This window comes from Podarcis gaigeae (genome assembly GCF_964106915.1).
Source record: "Podarcis gaigeae genome assembly, chromosome: 2".
In the NCBI taxonomy this organism is placed as follows: domain Eukaryota; kingdom Metazoa; phylum Chordata; class Lepidosauria; order Squamata; family Lacertidae; genus Podarcis; species Podarcis gaigeae.
Window position 1 is genome coordinate 66,391,850 of NC_139679.1, and position 19,729 is coordinate 66,411,578.

At 43.5% G+C, this 19,729-nt stretch overlaps 1 protein-coding gene and 1 long non-coding RNA gene across 5 annotated transcripts in view; both read left to right on the forward strand.

Moving 5' to 3' along the window:
• Nucleotides 1–19,729, forward strand: part of LARP1 (La ribonucleoprotein 1, translational regulator) — a 66,535-nt gene that overhangs the window by 18,151 nt on the left and 28,655 nt on the right. For all 4 annotated transcript variants that reach the window (XM_083728719.1, XM_083728717.1, XM_083728720.1 and 1 more), the window contains exon 2: nt 16,458–16,519. In XM_083728719.1, the coding sequence (XP_083584845.1) occupies nt 16,458–16,519 (62 nt within the window). The remainder of the gene's footprint in view (nt 1–16,457; nt 16,520–19,729) is intronic.
• LOC310839827 lies at nt 1,227–6,562 on the forward strand. Its single transcript, XR_014561676.1, has 2 exons — nt 1,227–6,007; nt 6,332–6,562. It is a non-coding gene; the product is annotated as an uncharacterized lncRNA (long non-coding RNA).

Consider the following 19,729-nt stretch of genomic DNA (forward strand, 5'->3'; position numbering starts at 1 on the left):
CTTCAAGTAAAATGAAGCAGGTGCTTTGGCAGCAGATTCCAAAATCAGTGTAACTATAAAAGAATGTCATCAAAGTTCCTGGAGATTGACCTCTGGTGCTGACTGGCTTAACTGGATGATTGAGGTCACCCTTTTCAGTGTTCAAGTGTAAGAACTCCCCTAACAAAACTACTTTGCAGATAATGTTTTAAAATAAGTGGCTGTCATTTTAAAAGTGCTAGGTCCTGGTTGGAATATTCTGTTCAAGAAAGGAAAAAAAAACAACACAACAGGGATATTCTGTGGGCTGACATTTGAAGTTGATGTTTGCTTAAAGGTGCTGATAAGCTTGGGCTCTCTGTGCTCTGTTGCCAAAGGACCTCTGGCTTTATGTCAACCTCGCCCATATTCTTTTGAACTTCCTAAGGCAGGCTTTCCAAAAGTGGTTTCTGTCTGTTCAATAAATCCTAGGTATGGTGTGCATACACATACATGTTCACTTTTATATTAAAATGCCTGCATGCTTTCTGCAGAATAAAAGCTGTGGCCTTCAGGAGTGCAGAACTTGGTTGTGTAGCACATGTGCACCATGTACAGAATGCCGTGGGTTAAATTCCAGGCATCTGTAGTTAAAAGGATCTTGGATTGCAGAGTTGTGAAAGCCTTTGCCTTAACCTGTTTTTTGTCGCTTTATTTGTACACATCCTTGAAGGTCAACTTGGAATACTTGTGTAACCTTAATGCAAAGTCTAATCTCCCCCCCCCCCCCCCCCGTGTCGGAGCCATTATCTCTGGAATAAAAGTGTGCATTAGGGCTGGGCAGTTTATCAATATAATTGTTCACATCGTGATAATTTTATATTATTTGAGCTGGCAATATATTGCAAATCACAACATTTGTAAAGACTAGGTGATATCTGGTTTCCAACACTGCGATAGCTCACCAGCTAAACATCGCAATGTCATAGTGAATACAAATAATTTGGTACTGCCACCAGGCCTGCTAGGAGGCAGAAGCAGCAGTGGCAGAAACAGCTCACCCTGACCGTGATACGTATGGGCAACAACCTGCAAGGCCTTGTGCTGGTGGCACAATCAATGGTGGCCAGCAAGTACTTGTGGTGGTGACAGGAGCTGGTGACACAAGTGGTGACAGCCTGTGAGGCGTTGCGATGGTGGCACAAACAGTGGCAGCGATAGAAAGTGACAGCAGTAGCAGCAGTGGCCTGCAAGGCCTTGCAGGGGTGGCAGGAGGTGGGGGCAGTAGCAGCGGCCTGCGAGGCCTTGTGGTGGCGACAAAAAGTGGTGACAGTAACGGCAGCAACCTACAAGGCCTCACAGCAGCGATGGGAAATGACAGCAGTACTGGTGGCAGCCTGTGAGGGAGTGATGGCACTAACTGCACCCTGCAAGACTTTACAGCAATGGGAGGTGGCGGCCAGTAAGGCCATGCGGTGGCAGTGGCAAAAAGTAGCAGCAGTAATGGAGGTGACCTGCGAGGACTTGTGGTAGTGATATTGTGGATTCTGCCGCCGCCGGGCTGCTGGCAATCTGGCAGTCCCAGATTATTTTTATACACTATGACTCATCACCATACCTCTGGATTGTCCTGAATAGTACAATTTGGTAGGCAAGTCGAAAACCAAAAGTCTCATTTGGATGCCTTTTGGCTTGCCTGTTGATGAAAGTGACCATGAGGTGATTGATAATATCAGTTTTAGACTCTTAAGTAGTAACAGTTGCTAGGACATTGTCCTGTTCAGCTCTGCATGGTTCCTTCTTTATTTCAGATATCTTGATATCTTGATAATATTGTGACGTTTAGCTGGTGATATATCACGATATTGAAAACCAGTTACCGTTCAGCCATAGTGTGCTATTGCAAGCTGACCACATGGATTTTGCTCACCTGCTTGCTAATCTTTTTCATGGAAGAAAGCTGGTCAGGTGGAAAAGATCCACATGATCGGTCTGATCGTATGGATATTTTTTTCCAGTGGCATGGGAATGCATTATAGGGATGTTGCTCACTGTACTTAGAGAGTATTCTGGATATCCTTTGGCTTTGAAGGAGTAAGGATTGGGATTATTTCTGGCTGGGCAACAACTCTAGACCCTGCTGGTCGTCCTTGCTTAATTGTCCCTTTTGAGTTTGCAGTTGCTTGCATGAGCCAGAAAGCAAGCAGCAGTTTGTTCTGAGAATTTCTTTTGTCTGTCTTTGCAAAATTTAAGAGTTTATTTCATGTTTGTTATCTTGGTAACATTAAAGCTGCCTCACTGACAAACTGCTCTGATGCAGTTTTTTGTGTTTAGCCTGGTTGAATAGTATCCATCTCAAATGTTAGTGAATTTGAGGAATTGGTTGCTGATGCTGATGACACAGTATGGTTATTAAAGTTTCTTTAAAGGAGAAGGGGTGTGGATGGTTTCTTAAAGCAGGTGGAGAAACCTATGGTCTTCCAGATGTTGTTGGACTACGTCTCCCACAATCCCCGATCATTGGCCATGCTGGTTGGGGCTGATTCAAGTTGCAATCCAGCAACATTTGGAGGGCTGCAGGTTCTCCAACCCTGCTTTAAAATACATTTCAAAAGATGTTAGCTTTTTCAAAGTGGAGATAAAGAAATGTTTATTTGAGCTATACCTAAATTCAGTTACTTTTGCTTGGACATAAATGCTGTTAGAAATCTTTACTCTCTTGTAAACAAACAAAACTGAGCTTTTCTTATGGTTTGGGCTCATAGATGGCTCCTAAAGCTGCAGCTGGTGTATGGAGAGAGACAAGCCAAATGCTATAAAGTGCCACATGGTTTTAAACCACGATTAGCGATGTAGGCTGACTCAGCAAAAATGTGCAAGGTTCTCCCTCTATCAGTATAATGGGCTGTTTTGAAAACTTGCATTAAGCTCCTTTTCATAGTTCATTGTTTGTTGCAGATAAAACGTTGCAAGCCTTACAAAAATAATGGCCAGAAAGATTGCTGTTTTAGTCTGCGGCATCAAATAAAACAGACTTAAAAACTAACAAATTTGTTGTGGGATAAGCTTTCTTAGAGTAAAGTCTGCTTCATCTGATGCATGAGGTGCTATCATAAATTGACATGTAATTATAATAATTTGTAAAATGAACGACCCAGATAACATGATTGTATGGGCTCCTAGAGAGGAGATTGTAGCTGTTTTGCTGCTCTCTGGTCACCAGTCCAGATGCTAAACAGGCTTGGAGCTGGCCTCAAACCATATTATTAAATAGGTTCGATATATTTTTTAAAAAATATTTTCATATTACCATCAATGGTTCCCAGGGTGGCTAATGGTATTTCTGTGCATTAAGATACAATAAATATAAAGCAATATTAAAACCATCAAGTAGTGTCAAGTACTGTCAATTATAGGAATAGGTAGCTTAAAATACCTGATATATTTTTATCAATCTTTGACAAATAAAGTTTTTGCATGGCACTTAAAAGATAAAGAAGGAATCAAGTGGGTTTCATTGGAGGGAATTCCAAAGACACTATAACACAGCCATAAATGTTCTTTCTCTAGTTTCCATCTCCCTCTCCAATTGGTGGAAAATGTCACTAAATATTGATTAGGGACTAGGTGTTGTTTTAGATACCTAGATCCCAAGCTGTGAAGGGTTTAAAAGTGAGCACCTTGACTTGATATTGGAAGTTGATGAACAGCCAGTAAAGGTCTTTTTTATTATTATTTTTCAGAAATCATATTTCTAATTAGAGATCCTAGTTTTTCTAAAATGTAGCTGCTAGAATTCTAACTGCAGCTTGCAAAATTTGTTCAGGTCCCTCGTAACACATTGCAGCAAAGTATGGATAACTGGCTAGACTGTTTGTGTCCAGGTTCATCAGAGTTCTTCCATTTCTCTCTTTAAAAACCCTGGTAATTTCCATGCTAATCTGAGGAAAGCTTGGGAGATCTTCCCCATCTCTAGTAATTAGCCATGAGTGGTAAAGATCAAGTGAACAAAAAGTAGGTTACATAGCCCCAAGCACCTTGTCTTGCATTTTCAAGCTGCATCAACTGAAATTCATCCCGCAATGCTACATCAGACAGTGCTTTTGACACATCCTCGGACTGAACTGCCATAATTGTGGCATCTAGACTCTGATGAAGGTGAAGGTAAACGATTTTGTCTTGACAACATGTTTAGCAAACATGTTACAGCAGGCGCTGAAGGTTTTTTTGAATCCTTTCATGTGGTACTAAGCCATGAGCTGCTTGGAATATCTCTGCTGGACACCACTCCCAAGTATGTGATGGTTAGCAGAGAAGTGTTTCCTTGCTGTTATGGCTACAGAGTAGGCTCAGTAGTGAACTTTTACCTGTGTTTAGTCATATTCGATGTGAGCCTTCTACCACCTGCATTCTAGTAGTCTTGCTGCCTGCTTCCTTAGCTAAGTTACTAGGTAAACCAGGGACCAGGCTCTGCCCTGTGAGAGAGAACCCTTAGGAACAATTGTGCTAACTTCCTGAGCAATTGAGACGAAGGCTTGGTGTGCTGGACATGCCAACAGGAAACTCCTTGAGGACATTTTGGAAACCGCTGAATTCAGTTCATTTCTGGACTGTCCTACTGGATTTGCTGCCCCTACAGAGGGTAGTAGTTGCTGCTGGCTTAAACCCAGCAGGAAGTGGGTTGAACGTGACTGGGGAGGTACTGAAAAACCCTCCACACCACAGTGCAGTTGAGAACTCTAGGTCTGTAGCGTGGTACACCATAGTAAGTTGCCCTGCCCCAGACCAATTTTGGTGCTGCATCAGTACGGCAAGTGGGTGTAGCTGAGAGAGTTCCCTTTCTTCAAGAATAAATAATGAATAGTAGTTTAGTTATAATTTACCTGGTATTTAACTGGTCATCTTTTGCAGCTTGGGTGGCCAGCCTGTGGGACAGCCAGCAGTTCTTTAGTGCACGCAGGAGTAGAAGAGGGTGCCTCTGGCATAAGAGTTCATCCAGTATGCCTGCCACGTTGCAGTCAGATCTCTCACTCAGTGTGCTTGAGGCAGAATTGCAATGAGGCATGGAGGTTGGATCTGCATTGAAGGCTTTGTCATTGGGTTTGATGACAAAAGTGGTTGATGAACTGTGTTTTACTATTTGGGTGTCGAAAGCAAGAGTGGAAATTGTCCAGAACAATTAAGTGAATGTGTAGGTGAGCAGAGAATTAAGCCAGGTGTTTCAGAGTCAATCCAAAATCTATCAGTTTTGTATTTTTAGATTCCGCTATTAATCTCCAGATTCTCCAAATTTTCTGTGTGGTCCATACAGTAAATAGGATTCCTGTTCATTTGAATTTGCAGGCTGTGCTAGCTTGTCAGAAAATAAAGGTTTACTGTGGATGAATGCATCTGAACAGTGTTGTTTATAATTTCATGGATGGGGGAGAATAACTGGTAAAAACAAATTGCTAAAATTTCAAATCTATTTTCAATTCTTAATTGTAGTATGTATTCTTCTTTTTGCTTTGCTTTACATACTCCTAAACTGATTGACCTCAAGACTACCTAATCATTTTGAGAAATACTTGCTACATTCTAATTTTATTTTTTGTATACTGCCTAGGGAATGTGATTGAAGGGAGGTCTACTCTACCATAATAAATAAAACAACATCGTAACTCGGGACTTCCACACAGTTTCCTCATTTCAAAGGCATCTCATCTCCAAACTGGGTTTTCTTAGAAGTTGAAAAAAGAAAGCAATGTTTGTGAAAATCAGCACACAGAAACCATCCTAATGCATAGTTATAGTCAGTTTGGACATCATGGTCAGCCATAGTTGAGAATGCTTAACTACAGTCTAGCATGGTTTCTGAAGATTATGTGTGGGCTACCAAAGTAGAATTAGAAGCCATGAGTTGAGGTGGGTTTGCAAATCATGATGTGGCTTGCAGAGAACTAGCTCTGGGGTAGCCAGGTTCAGATTCTTCTGTTTGGCCTTGAACCATGCTTTCTGATCTTGAGCTGGTTGTGGTACCATCACAGAATTGTGAGTATAAAGTACAGTGGTGCCCCGCAAGACGAATGCCTCGCAAGACGGAAAACCTGCTAGACGAAAGAGTTTTCTGTTTTGGAGGCGCTTCGCAAAACGAATTTCCCTATGGGTTTGCTTCGCAAGACGAAAAAATCTTGCGAGTCCCCGCGGGATTTTTTCGCTCCCCCCCCTTTTCCTAAGCCGCTAAGCCGCTTATCAGCTGATCGCTAGAAGCCGCTAGACTGCTGTAGCGCTAATCCGCTAAGCTGTCAATGGGCTTGCTTCGCAAGACGAAAAAACCACTAGATGAAGAGAATCGCGGAACGGATTCTTTTCGTCTTGCGAGGCACCACTGTAGAGACAAGGGTGGAGTGAACATAAAGCTTAATGCAGAGTAGATAGAAAATGCAAGCACAGAAGTAGCTCTGAAATTATTTTATATATTATTGGGCTACTTTGTGTAAATCGATTGAGAGGAGTTTATGTAATAAAATCACAAAATATAACAATAAAAAACATAAGCAAGGCACTAAAAATTGCAGCAACAGCAATTGGACATCTGAAAGCTGCAGACCATGAAACATTAAAAGTTGTGTGAAACTTTAAAAAATCATAAAACTAATCTAAAAACAGAAAGAAAAGAGGCCATTTATCCTGGGTTTCTGACACTTCAATGGAACATTTAACAGTAGAATCTAATGTAGGTCTACTCAGATGTTTAAGATTGCAGCCTAAGGCTCACAGACCTCAAATCCCAGATCATGGAGTTAGCCAACCAGAATTAGCAAGTTCAAAGCATATTTTGATTCCAAACAACCAGGCATAATGAACCACCTCAGTCTTTAAGTTCAGCTAGGGACCCTGCTTTCTGTCCTATTATTGTGAGAAGACAGGTGGTAAGTATATGAGACAGGGCTTTCTAAGTGGTGCCACTAAAGCTCTGAAACACGTCCTTACATCAGATTTCTTTTTGGCAGGACTATAAAGCTGGAAGATGGATATATAAAAATACTGGCACTTGAGAGGTTAACTTTGCAGTGATGGTTGTGTTTTGTCAACTATCCATGTTGGATTATAATAGATTTATATTTCATGGTATATTTATATTATATATTTGTACCAAAAACTTTATTGGTTGCTACACTAAGTTTTGTTGCTATTGATTTATAATTTTCCTTTTTAGTACTAGGACACATACTAGGTAGTACTTGAGCTATAGGCACAGAGGATCTCTTTTGCATGCCAAAAGAATGCAACTTTCTCAGGCTTTGCTGCTTTCTTCTGCTTTACTTTTTTGTTGTTAATCCAGTTAACCAGTGTTTAAAATTAGAAACATATATTATTGAACAGTATAGGTTTCTACACTGCTTATATCATTCAGATATTTGAGTGAGTTGTGAGTTGTGTCTTGTGTCGTTAATTGCTTACACCTAAGTCATTTTAGGATGCTTCAGAGCTATGTTTTGCTCGTTTAAATGCCCTAATAGCAACTGTTCAAAAAGAACATTGTAATAATGCATCCGGGGGTTTCATCTCTGTTACTTTCCAGGCATGGCTGACCTTTGGACGGCCCTGTTATGGGATTTTAAAAATCTGTCTGTGACTAATGTAAGTTACGCTTTTCTGCTTGAGTTCTTTATTTTTGTATGGTTTTATGGTACCCTTCCTGAATGGGAACTGCTTGTCTTTGCATATTAAGTTTTCAGTTTCCAGCAGTAAGTAGGATTGTGTCTGGTATGGAATGCTATCTATCTGAAGAAAATGAACCTGCATCAAAACTGCTAAGGCACTGCTACTACATTGCAAAAGGGAGAGTGGTCACTCGGGCTCTCTGAGGCTCCGAAGGGAACTGCAAGCATTTTAAATTAGATTCTGGAATTCGGCTGCCAAACCCTCTGCGCTTTTTGCTCTCCTTATCACAGTGGCTGCTGCAGAACTTGTTGCTCTCATTTGCATGGGCCAAGAAGTAGAACAGATCGCCTTGCATTGCTGGATTGCGGCCTGTCACTCATATGCAGAGTGCACCATTCTCTGCAGAGTTGGGCACAGGCCAGTTACCTTGGCAGAAGGGGATGAAAGATATCTGACAAGAGGGAGGAGATTGGCTTTCCTTTGGCGTGGGACAGAGATAGGTGGCCTCTTTGGGTTGTCATGGAGGGTTGAGGGTGGGAATGTAGGCATTATTTATAGCACTAAATATAGTTGACTCTGCTTTCATAGAACAAGATTTGGGTCATGTGACCATTTTCCTCCTTCCTTGGCTGCTCCTCTGTGCTGAGATCATGTATCTGAATAGGTAATAATTAACTGTTAACGAGCTTTTCATTAGAGGCCTGACTGTATATGCACAGGGAGGCAGAGCTAAGGCTCTGTGGAAAAACCTGCTTTCTCTCTCAGGACAAGGTTGCAATGCTTTTAGGCTGATGCCCCCTCTTTGAATGCTCGCTAGCGTTCATTCCCTGAATGACTTGTGTGGCAGTTACTCCCATACTGCAACACTGTTTTGAGGTACAACTTCTTGACAGTGAAGCTTCTTGGCTTAAGAGAGACGTTGCTTGTAAGAGGCGCTATTCATTTTGAGTATAAAGAAAGTCTGACCGCCATACCTTTCAATTACTTTTTTGCTGCTGACTTGTTAAGCTGCTGTAGCTATTGGGTGAACTTGAGCATAGCTCTGTGAAGTTGCCCAGGTGAGGATAGTTGTTAGAAGCCGGCATCTTGTGTTCATGGAGGTGCATTGTGACAGCTGAAAAATATGTAGCTTTTCCCAAGAAATGTCATACAGTCCCTGCCCATGGTCATGATAGACAGGCACAGGTGGAAGGACTAACGTGGCATTCAGCTGGGTTGCAGCTCTCTTCCGGGAGTGACCGAAACCAGCCCACTCTTGCATTCCCTCCTCCCGCTCTCCTATGTTAACAGCTTCTCTTACCTTGAGTGTGTGCTTCCAGATTAGACTACAGTGGCAAATGCAGGGTTCTGATACGGCATATAGCCTATAGATATAGAGAGCTGCTAATTGATTAACTTACCTGTTTTTGGAAAGGCAATCAACCTTTGGATTTCCCACTGAATTGTTGTTTTCCAGTTTAATATGCTGCAAGTGAGGAGGTACATTTGTCAAAAAGCTATTATTTCTTTCTCTGTCTTTCCGTCTCTAGCCTGATTTGAAAAGACACAGTGACCTAGCCTAGCTGAATTTAAAAAGGTGTTTGGGGGGGGTGCCCTTTGAATTAGAATGAGAGTGAAATCCTTTGAGCATATGACCTTGAGCATGTAAATTATTTGTTTTCCCTTGCTTTTAGCTTAGAGGCTGTGTGTGTGTGTGTCTGTCCATGCATGTGTGCTAAATAAGCATTTGCTGCTAACATCAGACTGGTTTTTATAAGCGCTCCTCTATATCTTTCTGGAACTGGTGTTTTTTTAGTAGATCTGCCTTGTTAGTGCAGGACTGAAAGGGCTGGTACTGCATTTACAGTATGCTGCCATCTGGTGATAAAAGGTCTATAGATGCTTTTTGTGAGCTATTTTGATGGCAAGTTAGAACTTTAGAATAATTCACAATAGAGGTGGGCAGGCTTCAGACTTTCAGAATCTATTCTGTTAACTGGATTCCTGAGAATCCACCACCTGGAGCCAGGTGCAGCATACTGGCTGAGGTGGAGCCAGAGGCAAAAAGATGGCTCAGTGGAGAGCCTGCTGCCCACTGCATTGGAATGATCTGCATTTACCACTAAAAATCTACATGGGGAGTTACTACAAATCCTGGTATGGGGTGGCAGAGAAGCTTTTTTTCTTTTCTTTTTTACAATTGTTAACCATTGCAAATTGGAATTCCATTACATTACATTCATGAGAATTCTAGCACTGGGAATGCTATCAATATGGCTTTCACAACATCTAAAGCAAACAGCTGTGGCAAAAAAAATTACACTACACATCAGTTGCAGGATACCTATACCCTGTAAGGTGTTTTACTGGATGCCATTATGTCAGCTTTTAAAAAGTTTTCTTTTAAGGTTATATTTGTTTAAAGAACTGTGATTTACAGAACAGTTCAAACCACTGATCTGCTATACTGGAGGGGTTTGTATGGAGTGGAAATATCTATCCACCTTTGCATTGCCTAGCTCCAGTGCAACTGGACAGTAGTCACAAGCTATACTGCAGCACTAGCCAGTGGAAACCCCCCAAAGGGGGTGATTAGAAGCTGGCACAGGATCTGCTGGATCTTGAATAGGCTCTGCTGTTGCCCTGTCACCGAAATGGGCCCAATCCAGGCCTCTTTGCTACATCAGCTTGGGAGGAGGTGCGACAAAGGGGCATTTCTTAAGCCCTCCCCTTTTGCCCTAGCTGGTGTGAGCAAGCAGCAGAGCTATGCAGGTGGCTGTGCTACTCCATCAAGCCCTGCTGCTGTAGGAAGGAGAGGGGTGGAGTGGGGTTGGGATAGTAGAATCATAGAATTGTAGAGTTTAAAGAGACCACAAGGGTCATCTAGTCCAACTATCTGCAATGCAATAATATTTTTGTCCAAACATGGGACTCGAACTCATGACCTTAAGATTGAGTCTCATGCTGTATCAACTGAGCTATAGTAATGCAGCCTTAACAATCAGTCAAAAGTGAGACAGCTCCTGCCCCCTCTCGCTTACACTCCAAAATATGCAATACAAAGGGAAGAAGTGATGGAGAGGGAACAGGAAAGCAAGCAAACTCAGGTATCAGTACTTTATAATGTTACGTAGTTCTTACAATGAGAAACTGGGGGCGAAACAGTTGAAGGAAGAGGAGAAACCAAATAGAATTGGTCTTCCAGGAGAATTGGTGGGAGTTTGGCTGCTTCCCTTTTCTTCCTCTGCTGCTGTAGCCTGATGGAATGGTTTCTGCCAGATAATAGTTGTTTTTCCTTGAGGCTTAAGGGGGGAACTACAGCTTCCACTCATCTGCCTAATTTTACTCCCTTGCCTTATGCTCTAATCTCTCATTTCATCAACAGCACATCATGCTTTGAGAATTAAATTAAAAGTGAAACTAGAAGCATAGTAAAAAAAAAAAATCCACTTTGGATTTTGGGTGCTTGTGTGTTTGTTTACAATCAAGTGGTGTATAAATATAATGAAACAAAAAGGAGTCCACCATTGCACAAAGCTTCTACTATAGGAGAGCATCAGCGGAAAAGATGGACCTGAACCATCTCTTCCTTGGTGGGGATATGAAAACATGAAAGTATTGGACCAGTAGAAAAGTAGTAAAGAGTAATAAAGATAAAGTATTGTACCAGTAGTAAAGAAGTCCTTAAGTTTTTAGGTGCTTTGTTATAAACAAGCCCAATATAAATGAACATAAACTATAATATATAGGTAGTAATGGGGAACCAGTTTTCCCCAGCCCCTGGCCTACTTTCATTTGACGATACAGCTGTTGCAGACCAATGTTGGTCTTCAATCAGCCCCTCTGGGAATCGCTTACTTTTATGCATTGTGGCTTGCAGTGAGCTGTAGGATTCGGGGAGCATGAAGGGAGAGAGAGAGAGATGATAGAGGGGGCAGGGATGGAAATGGGTGGAGTCAAAATGAATGGATTGATGCAGGTGCGCATATTTCAACCCTGTGCTGTTGGAAAAGGTAAAGCGTGAAGCGTGAACCAGATATAAAAATGGAGGAAATGGGAACACAAATAAAGGATGTTAACCTGCAGCATTGCAAATTTATTCTGGCTCTACTCATTGCTGGCATGTGGCCCTAAACATGCTCCCCCTGAGGGAATGTAACTGGAGACAAATTGTTACAGCTCTGTGTACTCTTTTTAGGTAATAGAATCCCACATAATGGCTCACACAGACATTTGCATCACTTGATCGCTTAACACTTTGATTATCTACACTGATTTAAAACAATATTAAAAGTTCTGTCTGTACGCTTGTATATGCAATTGCTCATTCACACATGCAAATTGTTCTCTGCTTCAGAAATCAAGTGGATGAACTGGTTATGAAAGTTATGAGTTAGTTCTCCAGCAATAATGTGCTGTTTTCTCTAGAGCAGAGTGTTTCCCAACCTTGAGTCTCCAGCTGTTTTTGGATTACAACTCCCATCATCCCTAGCTAGCGAGACCAGTGGTCAGGGATGATGGGAATTATAGTCAAAAACAGCTTGAGATCCAAGGTTGGGAAACACTGGCTAGAGCAGGGGTCAACAACTTTTTCAGCAGGGGGCCGGTCCACCGTCCCTCAGACCTTGTGGGGGGCTGGACTATATTTGAAGAAAAAAAAGAACGAATTCCTATGCCCCACAAATAACCCAGAGATGCATTTTAAATAAAAGCACACATTCTACTCATGTAAAAACATGCTGTTTCCCGGACTGTCTGCGGGCTGGATTTAGAAAGCAATTGGGCCTTAGTTTGCCTACCCATGGGCTACAGCATGAATTCCTAGTTTGGTGCCTGACAGTATTGCTGGGAGGCTTTTACCACACTAAGTGGATTTGGTTCCTGGAATCTCAGCAGAGAGTTGCATGCCAAACAGGAGTTGGTATACTATTGTTCATATACAGTACTAATCACTGGATTTTGCTTATTGCTAATGTTATCATGCAACATTTACATAACCATACAAAATTGGGGAATGCAATATCATTCCCTAAATTAAAAAGTAAGTCTTAATTAAAACCTGTTCAGAGGGGTGAATGGCAGTCTTTTTCTACCGTTGTAGGTTGTTGTAGTTTTACGTTTAGCCCAGTGGTTTTCAAACTATGGCTTTCCTCTCCCCTCCCTTGGGGGGAGTTCAGAATGGATGGAAGGGGAAAGAAAGCTCTAGGGAGCAATAGGTTCTTGTGACTATCACAGCCTTTATCTCATTAAGCCAGGTGATATTAAAGATTGTGTGCACTTTAGCAGAAGACTGTTTAATTCATATGATTTTGGAGGGTGAATGGCCGATTGCTCCTGTCATTGCCCCATAAGCTCAGTCTGCTTTTGGGAAGAAGTGCTATATTGTTCTTGACAGACTAGGAAAACTTGCCCATATTTTTTTAACGCTTCCTAGAAAGTGATCCTCAGCAGTGGTTGTTGGAGGTGGCCACCCTTGGAAACCAACCATTGGAATGGTTTTCCATCCACCAAGCAAAGTCTGAATTTTTGCTGCCTCCGCTTGTTGTGAATAACTCCCTGCAAGTTACTATATCATCTAGGATCATCCAGAGTCTCGTGTGGCAGTGTCCCGTTCCATTTTTGTGAAATAGTTTGGCAGAATGACTGGCTGGTTCTGAGTGCCTTCTGCTTTTTCTCGTTTTGAACAGGGACTGTTAGCCTTTTCATTGTTAAGGGAAATTAGCTGTTCCTCTAGGTCAGTGTTTCCCAACCTTTTTTGGGCAAAGGCACACTTGTTTCATGAAAAAAATCTCGAGGCACACCACCATTAGAAAATGTTTAAAAAATTAACTCTGTGCCTATATTGACTATATGCCGCTTGGGGCGGCAGCCTGTTGCCCGAAGCACAGGGAGCCCTACGGAGGGCTCCCCGTGCTTCCGGCGAGTGTCTGCAACCCTGCGCGCCCGGCAGGAGCTCCTGCCAGGCGTGCAAGGCTTGGGGGGGCAGCTTGTTGCCCGAAGCACAGGGAGCCCTACGGAGGGCTCCCCATGCTTCGGGCGAGTGTCTGCAACCCTGCGCGCCCGGCAGGAGCTCCTGCCAGGCGGCAAGGCTTGGGGCGGCAGCCTGTTGCCCGAAGCACAGGGAGCCCTACGGAGGGCTCCCCGTGCTTCGGGCGAGTGTCTGCAAGTCTTGCGCGCCCGGCAGGAGCTCCTGCCAGGCGCGCAAGGCTTGGGGCGGCAGCCTGTTGCCCGAAGCACAGGGAGCCCTACGGAGGGCTCCCCGTGCTTCGGGCGAGTGTCTGCAACCCTGCGCGCCTGGCAGGAGCTCCCGCTGGGCGCGCGAGGCTTGGGGCGGCAGCCTGTTGCCCGAAGCACGCGGAGCCCTCCGGAGGGTGCCCCGTGCTTCGGGCGAGTGTCTGCAAGCCTTGCGCACCCGGCAGGAGCTCCCGTCGGGCGCGCGAGGCTTGGGGCGGCAGCCTGTTGCTCTAAGCACATGGAGCCCGCCTCCCTCCCACGGCACACCAGGCAAAGTCTCGCGGCACACTAGTGTGCCGCGGAACACCGGTTGGGAAACACTGCTCTAGGTCACTTTGTGGCATGTTAATTGGGGGTTTGCTCCTTTGTTAGCCCTCGGGGTTCTGAGTTCTTTGGGATCAGAAAGCAGATTTTCCTTCAATCATGAACTCCTTTTCTGTAACCCATGAGGTGGATTGATTTGTTCTGTACTTTAATCCTCAGAGATACTCACATAGTTTAGAAACAGGCGCACGTAGCAGGAAGACAGTATTGACAGTGGAAATGTTAATGAACTTTAATTAGTCTAACTGTTTCTTCATGTGTAGAGTAGCACTTTCCTAGCTGCCTATGAAAATCCACATAAACATGTCATGGAAGGAAAAGCTATATATGCTGAATTTGTATAAAACCAAGCCACAAGAATTACTACAGTGTCAAGTTTTATGTTGTAAACAACTTTTAAATGAACAGTAACACTGCAGTGAAAAAATGAGCAACGGTAGCGGTGTTGGTCTGTATGAAACAAACCCTCCAAAATCCATAGTTGGGCAGTACTTTTATTGCTCCAGTGAAGGTATTGTTCAGCTGTAGGTTTTAGCATTCTTTCTTCCTCTACACTAGATTCTCCCAGCAGCGGTTCCTGATCTGTAACCAGAGACTTTTGTATGGTACAAAGTCAAAATAGCAATTTATTTTTCATGCACTGGTCTTTTCTGATTTAGTTTATTTGTTGCAGGTTAAAATTGGCGGGACTTGCCCATGTGTGCATGGGGGTAGGGGTTGCTGAAATCTGCTATGTGGACATTTTAATCACCCTGCACACACACACCGGCAAAAATATCCCCTTTATGGTTGGATGTGCTGAATAGCAATAGAGCTGGCTTTAATTTGAGTGCTTTGAAGGGTATCAGGATACTGAACAAAAAGCCAGTGCCAGCCTCCCCACTTGCATGCCCTTCTCAAATTTGCCTTCCCTGCTTCCAGTTCCAGGGCCATAACCAATCACTAAGAAACACAGGAGTGATATTCCTCAGCTATGGTCTCATTTCATGCATACAATAATAGAATCATTTCTGCTCAACAATGTAATTTTTAGTAGCGTTAAGTATCTATGCTAATTCAGATCTTTTAGCTGACACCCTGCTTTTGGAAAGCCTGGAAGTGAGTTCCTTTTTTCACTTTAAAAAATTGCCTTCTGTCCATGAGGTACATATTGTGGATAATGTTGGCAGTCTATACGCCATCCCTTCATTAGCACATGTTGCATACTAGGATTCTTACAGCAATGGTGATTTTGTGCTACTAGCAAAGTTCAGGAGAGACTCTAGTATCATTCTGCCTAAAATCTTTCTGAGCATTGGTTGCTGATCCACAAAAAAGTGGTGGGCCACAGTAAGCTTCTTACCAACCATTTCCCCCCTGTTGGATGAACAAAGCAAAACTGTATGCTCCCTGTTTAAGGATGTATTTCTGAAGACCCATACACAACCCAAATACTGGGAAAACCATACTAAGGGAATGTAATAGAAGCTGGCAGGAGAGTTTGGGAGAGTACTCTGCAACTTGCTGTTTTCTGGCTTCTACGCAGCTAGCTTTTGCCCTGCTTTCGTGGGGAAGCCTGCTTATTTTGAGATTTTGATTTCTAGGTAGTTGCTTCTGATACGTTTTGTTGTTGCTGCTGTTGTATTCAGCAGCTTTAGGGGATTTAAATTATTGGTCTCATGGATTATTTTACTAGTGAAAGAAAGGTATTCTCCCAATTTGGCATTGTCCAGCTACTGGGATGCTCTGTCACACCCTCCACTAGGGGGCAGGCTCCTCTGAAGAAAGAATTGAGAGAAGGTAGGAAGCACTGCCTACTCCTGCCCACTCCTGGGTAGTGGGCAGTACCTCCTACTTCCTCCCAAGAGTTGGCATTTTTCCTTCCTTTGCAGTGAATGGACACAGCAGGTTCACAGCCTGGCCTTCGAAGCCAGTTCTAGCTGGTAATAACTCCTCTTCATGCCAGGCTTGAAAACATAGGAATTGCCTATGGGTGGGTGAGAACTATTTGAAGATAAATGCTGTCCATTTACTCTCAGATGGAACATTGAGCGTTTTCTGGGTACAGACTGCTTAGAGCAATCTATTAAGAAGGGGGGGGGGAATCTCAGTAGAGTCATGGCTCTACATATTGAACTTGAATATCATGTTTCAATCTACTGATCTTCCCAGTTGTTATGGAAGAGAGACTTGATTTTCTTAGAGACTGACCTGGTCGTTCCTTGGAAGGTAGATGAATGTTAAGTGTGATTGCATGGAGTGATACAATGGGGACTAAAAACCGCTTCAGTGACCAACTTAGCATATTAATTTTTTGGCTTTTCTTCCCTCACTAGAGCATTCAACCCCAGCCAAGGTGGTGAAAGCTGCAAATCCAAGGCAACGTAAAGGAAGCAAGGCAAGTACTAATGTTCATATTTGTGAATACTCCACAAAGTGTGTGAAGAGGTGGAATGTGACACTCAGTTGTGTATCAGAATGAATTTGTGGGACTGTTTCAGTTTTATTATGTGGGTTAACGGTGGTTCTCAGAGCTATCTTGCTTGTGGTTTCTTGACAAAACTTGAAGGCAGCTTTAGGGGTCTTTATTTTTTGTTTCCAGCTCCAACTTTCATGATCAGCACCTTTTTAGTGTATCTGTTCTTAGGCTTTCCTTGCTTGTGCACCTGTTCTGTGCTTGTGGCACTTAGTGGTCTGCAAGTACATGTCTTAATCTGTGTGCAGCTGCTGGTGAATGGATGATTCTGCCTTACGACAGGAGATTTATCTGGAAAGCCTTTTGCAAATATGTTTTCAGCTTTGACTCAATTTGCCTGTTACTGGTTTGGTAACAAACAACTCCTGTTAACTGTTTTTGGGAAGATGTGCCAACATCCTTCCCACCCTCCATCATTGGCTGGTTTCTTTAACCCTCTGGGCTACTCTGCTGTTTATTCCTTGACCATCAGTACAATAGGTTGCCTTCTGCTACACTTGGTGCCCACGGAGCAGTTTTAGTCTGTGGTAAAATGCTTCAGTCTGCAATGCTGCACATCAGAAAAACTGATGTTTGCTTGTTGAAGTTGCATGTCTGGTTTTAGCTACTATACCTGTACTGAGTAGGCTTGGGTTTATGCTGCTATTTTTTTCTGGGCACCAGAGACTGCATTATAAGAACAGACCTGTTGAATCAGACCAGAGACCCATCCTGTTCTGCACAGTGGCAAACTAGATGTTTATGGTATGGTATGCGATGTCACGCTGGCCACGTGACCCGGAAGTGTCTCCGGACAGCGCTGGCCCCTGGCCTCTTAAGTGAGATGGGCGCACAACTCCAGAGTCTGTCAAGACTGGCCCGTACGGGCAGGGGTACCTTTACCTTTTATGTCCACAAGCAGGATGTGAGGGCATTCTGGTACTGAATGCAATTTTTGGTCCTGGAGGCCAACAATACTAGTAGCTGTGTTTAACTTCATCCCACCATTAATTTATCCAATTCCCCATTAAAGCAAAAGATGGGGTGTGACTACTTAAATAGTCCCCTCAGGCACATGCACCAGAGATCCACTGCAACATTTTGTTGCAGGGGGCCCTCTTTGTGATAACAAATTAATAACAAAAATAGTTTCCCTAGTATAATAAAAGTAGTTTCCCTTGTATGTTTGCTATGGGTGGTAGGCAATAAAGTTTCATTATTAATGAAATGCCTTCCTTCCTAAAAGTGTTCTCTCGTGTTGTTCTTGTCCAGCTTCATTTGGCCTCTCTGCAACTTTTTTGCTTACTTTATATGTAGTTTTTAAGGGGACTTGACACCTTACATGCAGGTTCTGTCCCAAATTTTAGAGAGGTCTTTAAGGTGACATAATTCAGGCTAGATCAGAAGAAATCTCAATGGAAAATCAAGGGTTAGAAAATGAAAACAGCTGAAAGCAGGATATGCCATTGATTTGATCTGCAGTCGCAGGCTCTGCTAGAGGGCAAAGCTCAAGATGTGCTTGCAAATCAAGAGGCTCTGCTAATTTAAGTTCAGTCAGTCATGGCAAAGTTCATTGAATTATAACATTTATGTGCCATCCGGTATTCCTAGGCATAGACTGTGATGTTTAATGAATAAAAATATTACTCTTTGAAAACATAATTGCAGTAATGCAGCAAGCAACCTTGGCTCAGTAAGGGAGAGAGCTGGTGATGGTTAACTTTATGCAGCCAATTTTGCAAAACAAAAAATGCCGTGTCATGTGTAAGGCTAGCAAAATCTTCCCCGTGTAAGACTAATCCATTGTACAATATCATGCAACTTCCCCTGTCTTGTAAGGATATCATTGCTTGCTATTTCCTCCTTTTTCTAGTGACTGAATTCCTTCTTCCCATACTTACTTGGGAAGCAGCATCTGTCCTTGCTCAAACCTGCTTCTCTTTTCACATCCCATATCCCCATCCACATAAGAATAAAGTCAACCTTATTTTAAAAAATAAAACCTATAGTACAAGTCAGTTTTATCTTAAGGTGATGTTGCATGTTGCAGACAGTGTGGAGAAACAGATGCACAAATGACTTGGAGATCCACTTACCGTATTTTTCGCACCATAGGACGCACCGGACAATAGGACGCACCTTGTTTTAGAGGGGGGAGAACAAGGGGGAAAAATTCTTCCGCTCTCTGCCCAGCGCCCCTTCAGCGAAGCAGCAGGAAGCACTGCGCAGAGAGTGGGAGAATTTCCCCCCTCTTGTTTTCCTGCTCTAAAACAAGGTGCCGTTTAAGGTGCGTTCAGGCGGCTACGTTGGAAGCCTGGAGAGCGAGAGGGGTCAGTGCGCACCGACCCCTCTCGCTCTCCAGGCTTCAGGTTCCTTTCGACCTGCTCTTTGGGGCTGGCGGGGGGAAGCCCACCACCAGCCCCAAAGAGCAGGTCAGGGAGCAGCGGAAAGGCGCAGCGGAGAGGCTGCTGCCATAGTCACGCGTCAGTTCTCCAGCTGGGAGAGGATCGCGGGGCTATGGCTTCTTTAGCCCCGCACGCGCTCTCCCGGCTGGAGAGGTGATGCAGGGCTATAGAGGTTCCTGCCATAGCCGCGCCTCACCTCTCCAGCCGGGAAAGGGTCGTGAGGGGCAGCTTTAGCCCCCCGCGCGCTCTCCCGGCTGGAGAGGTGACGCGCGGCTATAGAGGCTCCTGCCATAGCCGCACGTTACCTCTCCAGCCGGGAGAGGGCCGCGGGGCTATGGTGTCTTCGCTCCATAGGACGCGCACACATTTCCCCTTCATTTTTGAAGGGGAAAAAGTGTGTCCTGTAGAGCGAAAAATACAGTAATTATTTCAGGGCAGCTGGAATTATTCCAGGAGAATATACAAATGCTCCTTGCATGTGCATCTGTTGAGCTTGTGTGTATTTGCTGAAATGCACACACAGGAATATGTGTGAGGCACTTGCATATCTGCTTTTGGCGCTTTCTAAAATATGTGAAACTGCTTTTAGGCCCCAGTTGAAGTATCCTTACAAGGCAAGAAATCTGGGCCAAATCGATTAGGATTGGCCTTTGAGATTTCTCCTTATTGTATGTATGAGATTCTTGTCATTTAAACCCCAAATATCACTATTTCTGTTTATTTAATTTTGTTTTTTGTTTATTTGCAA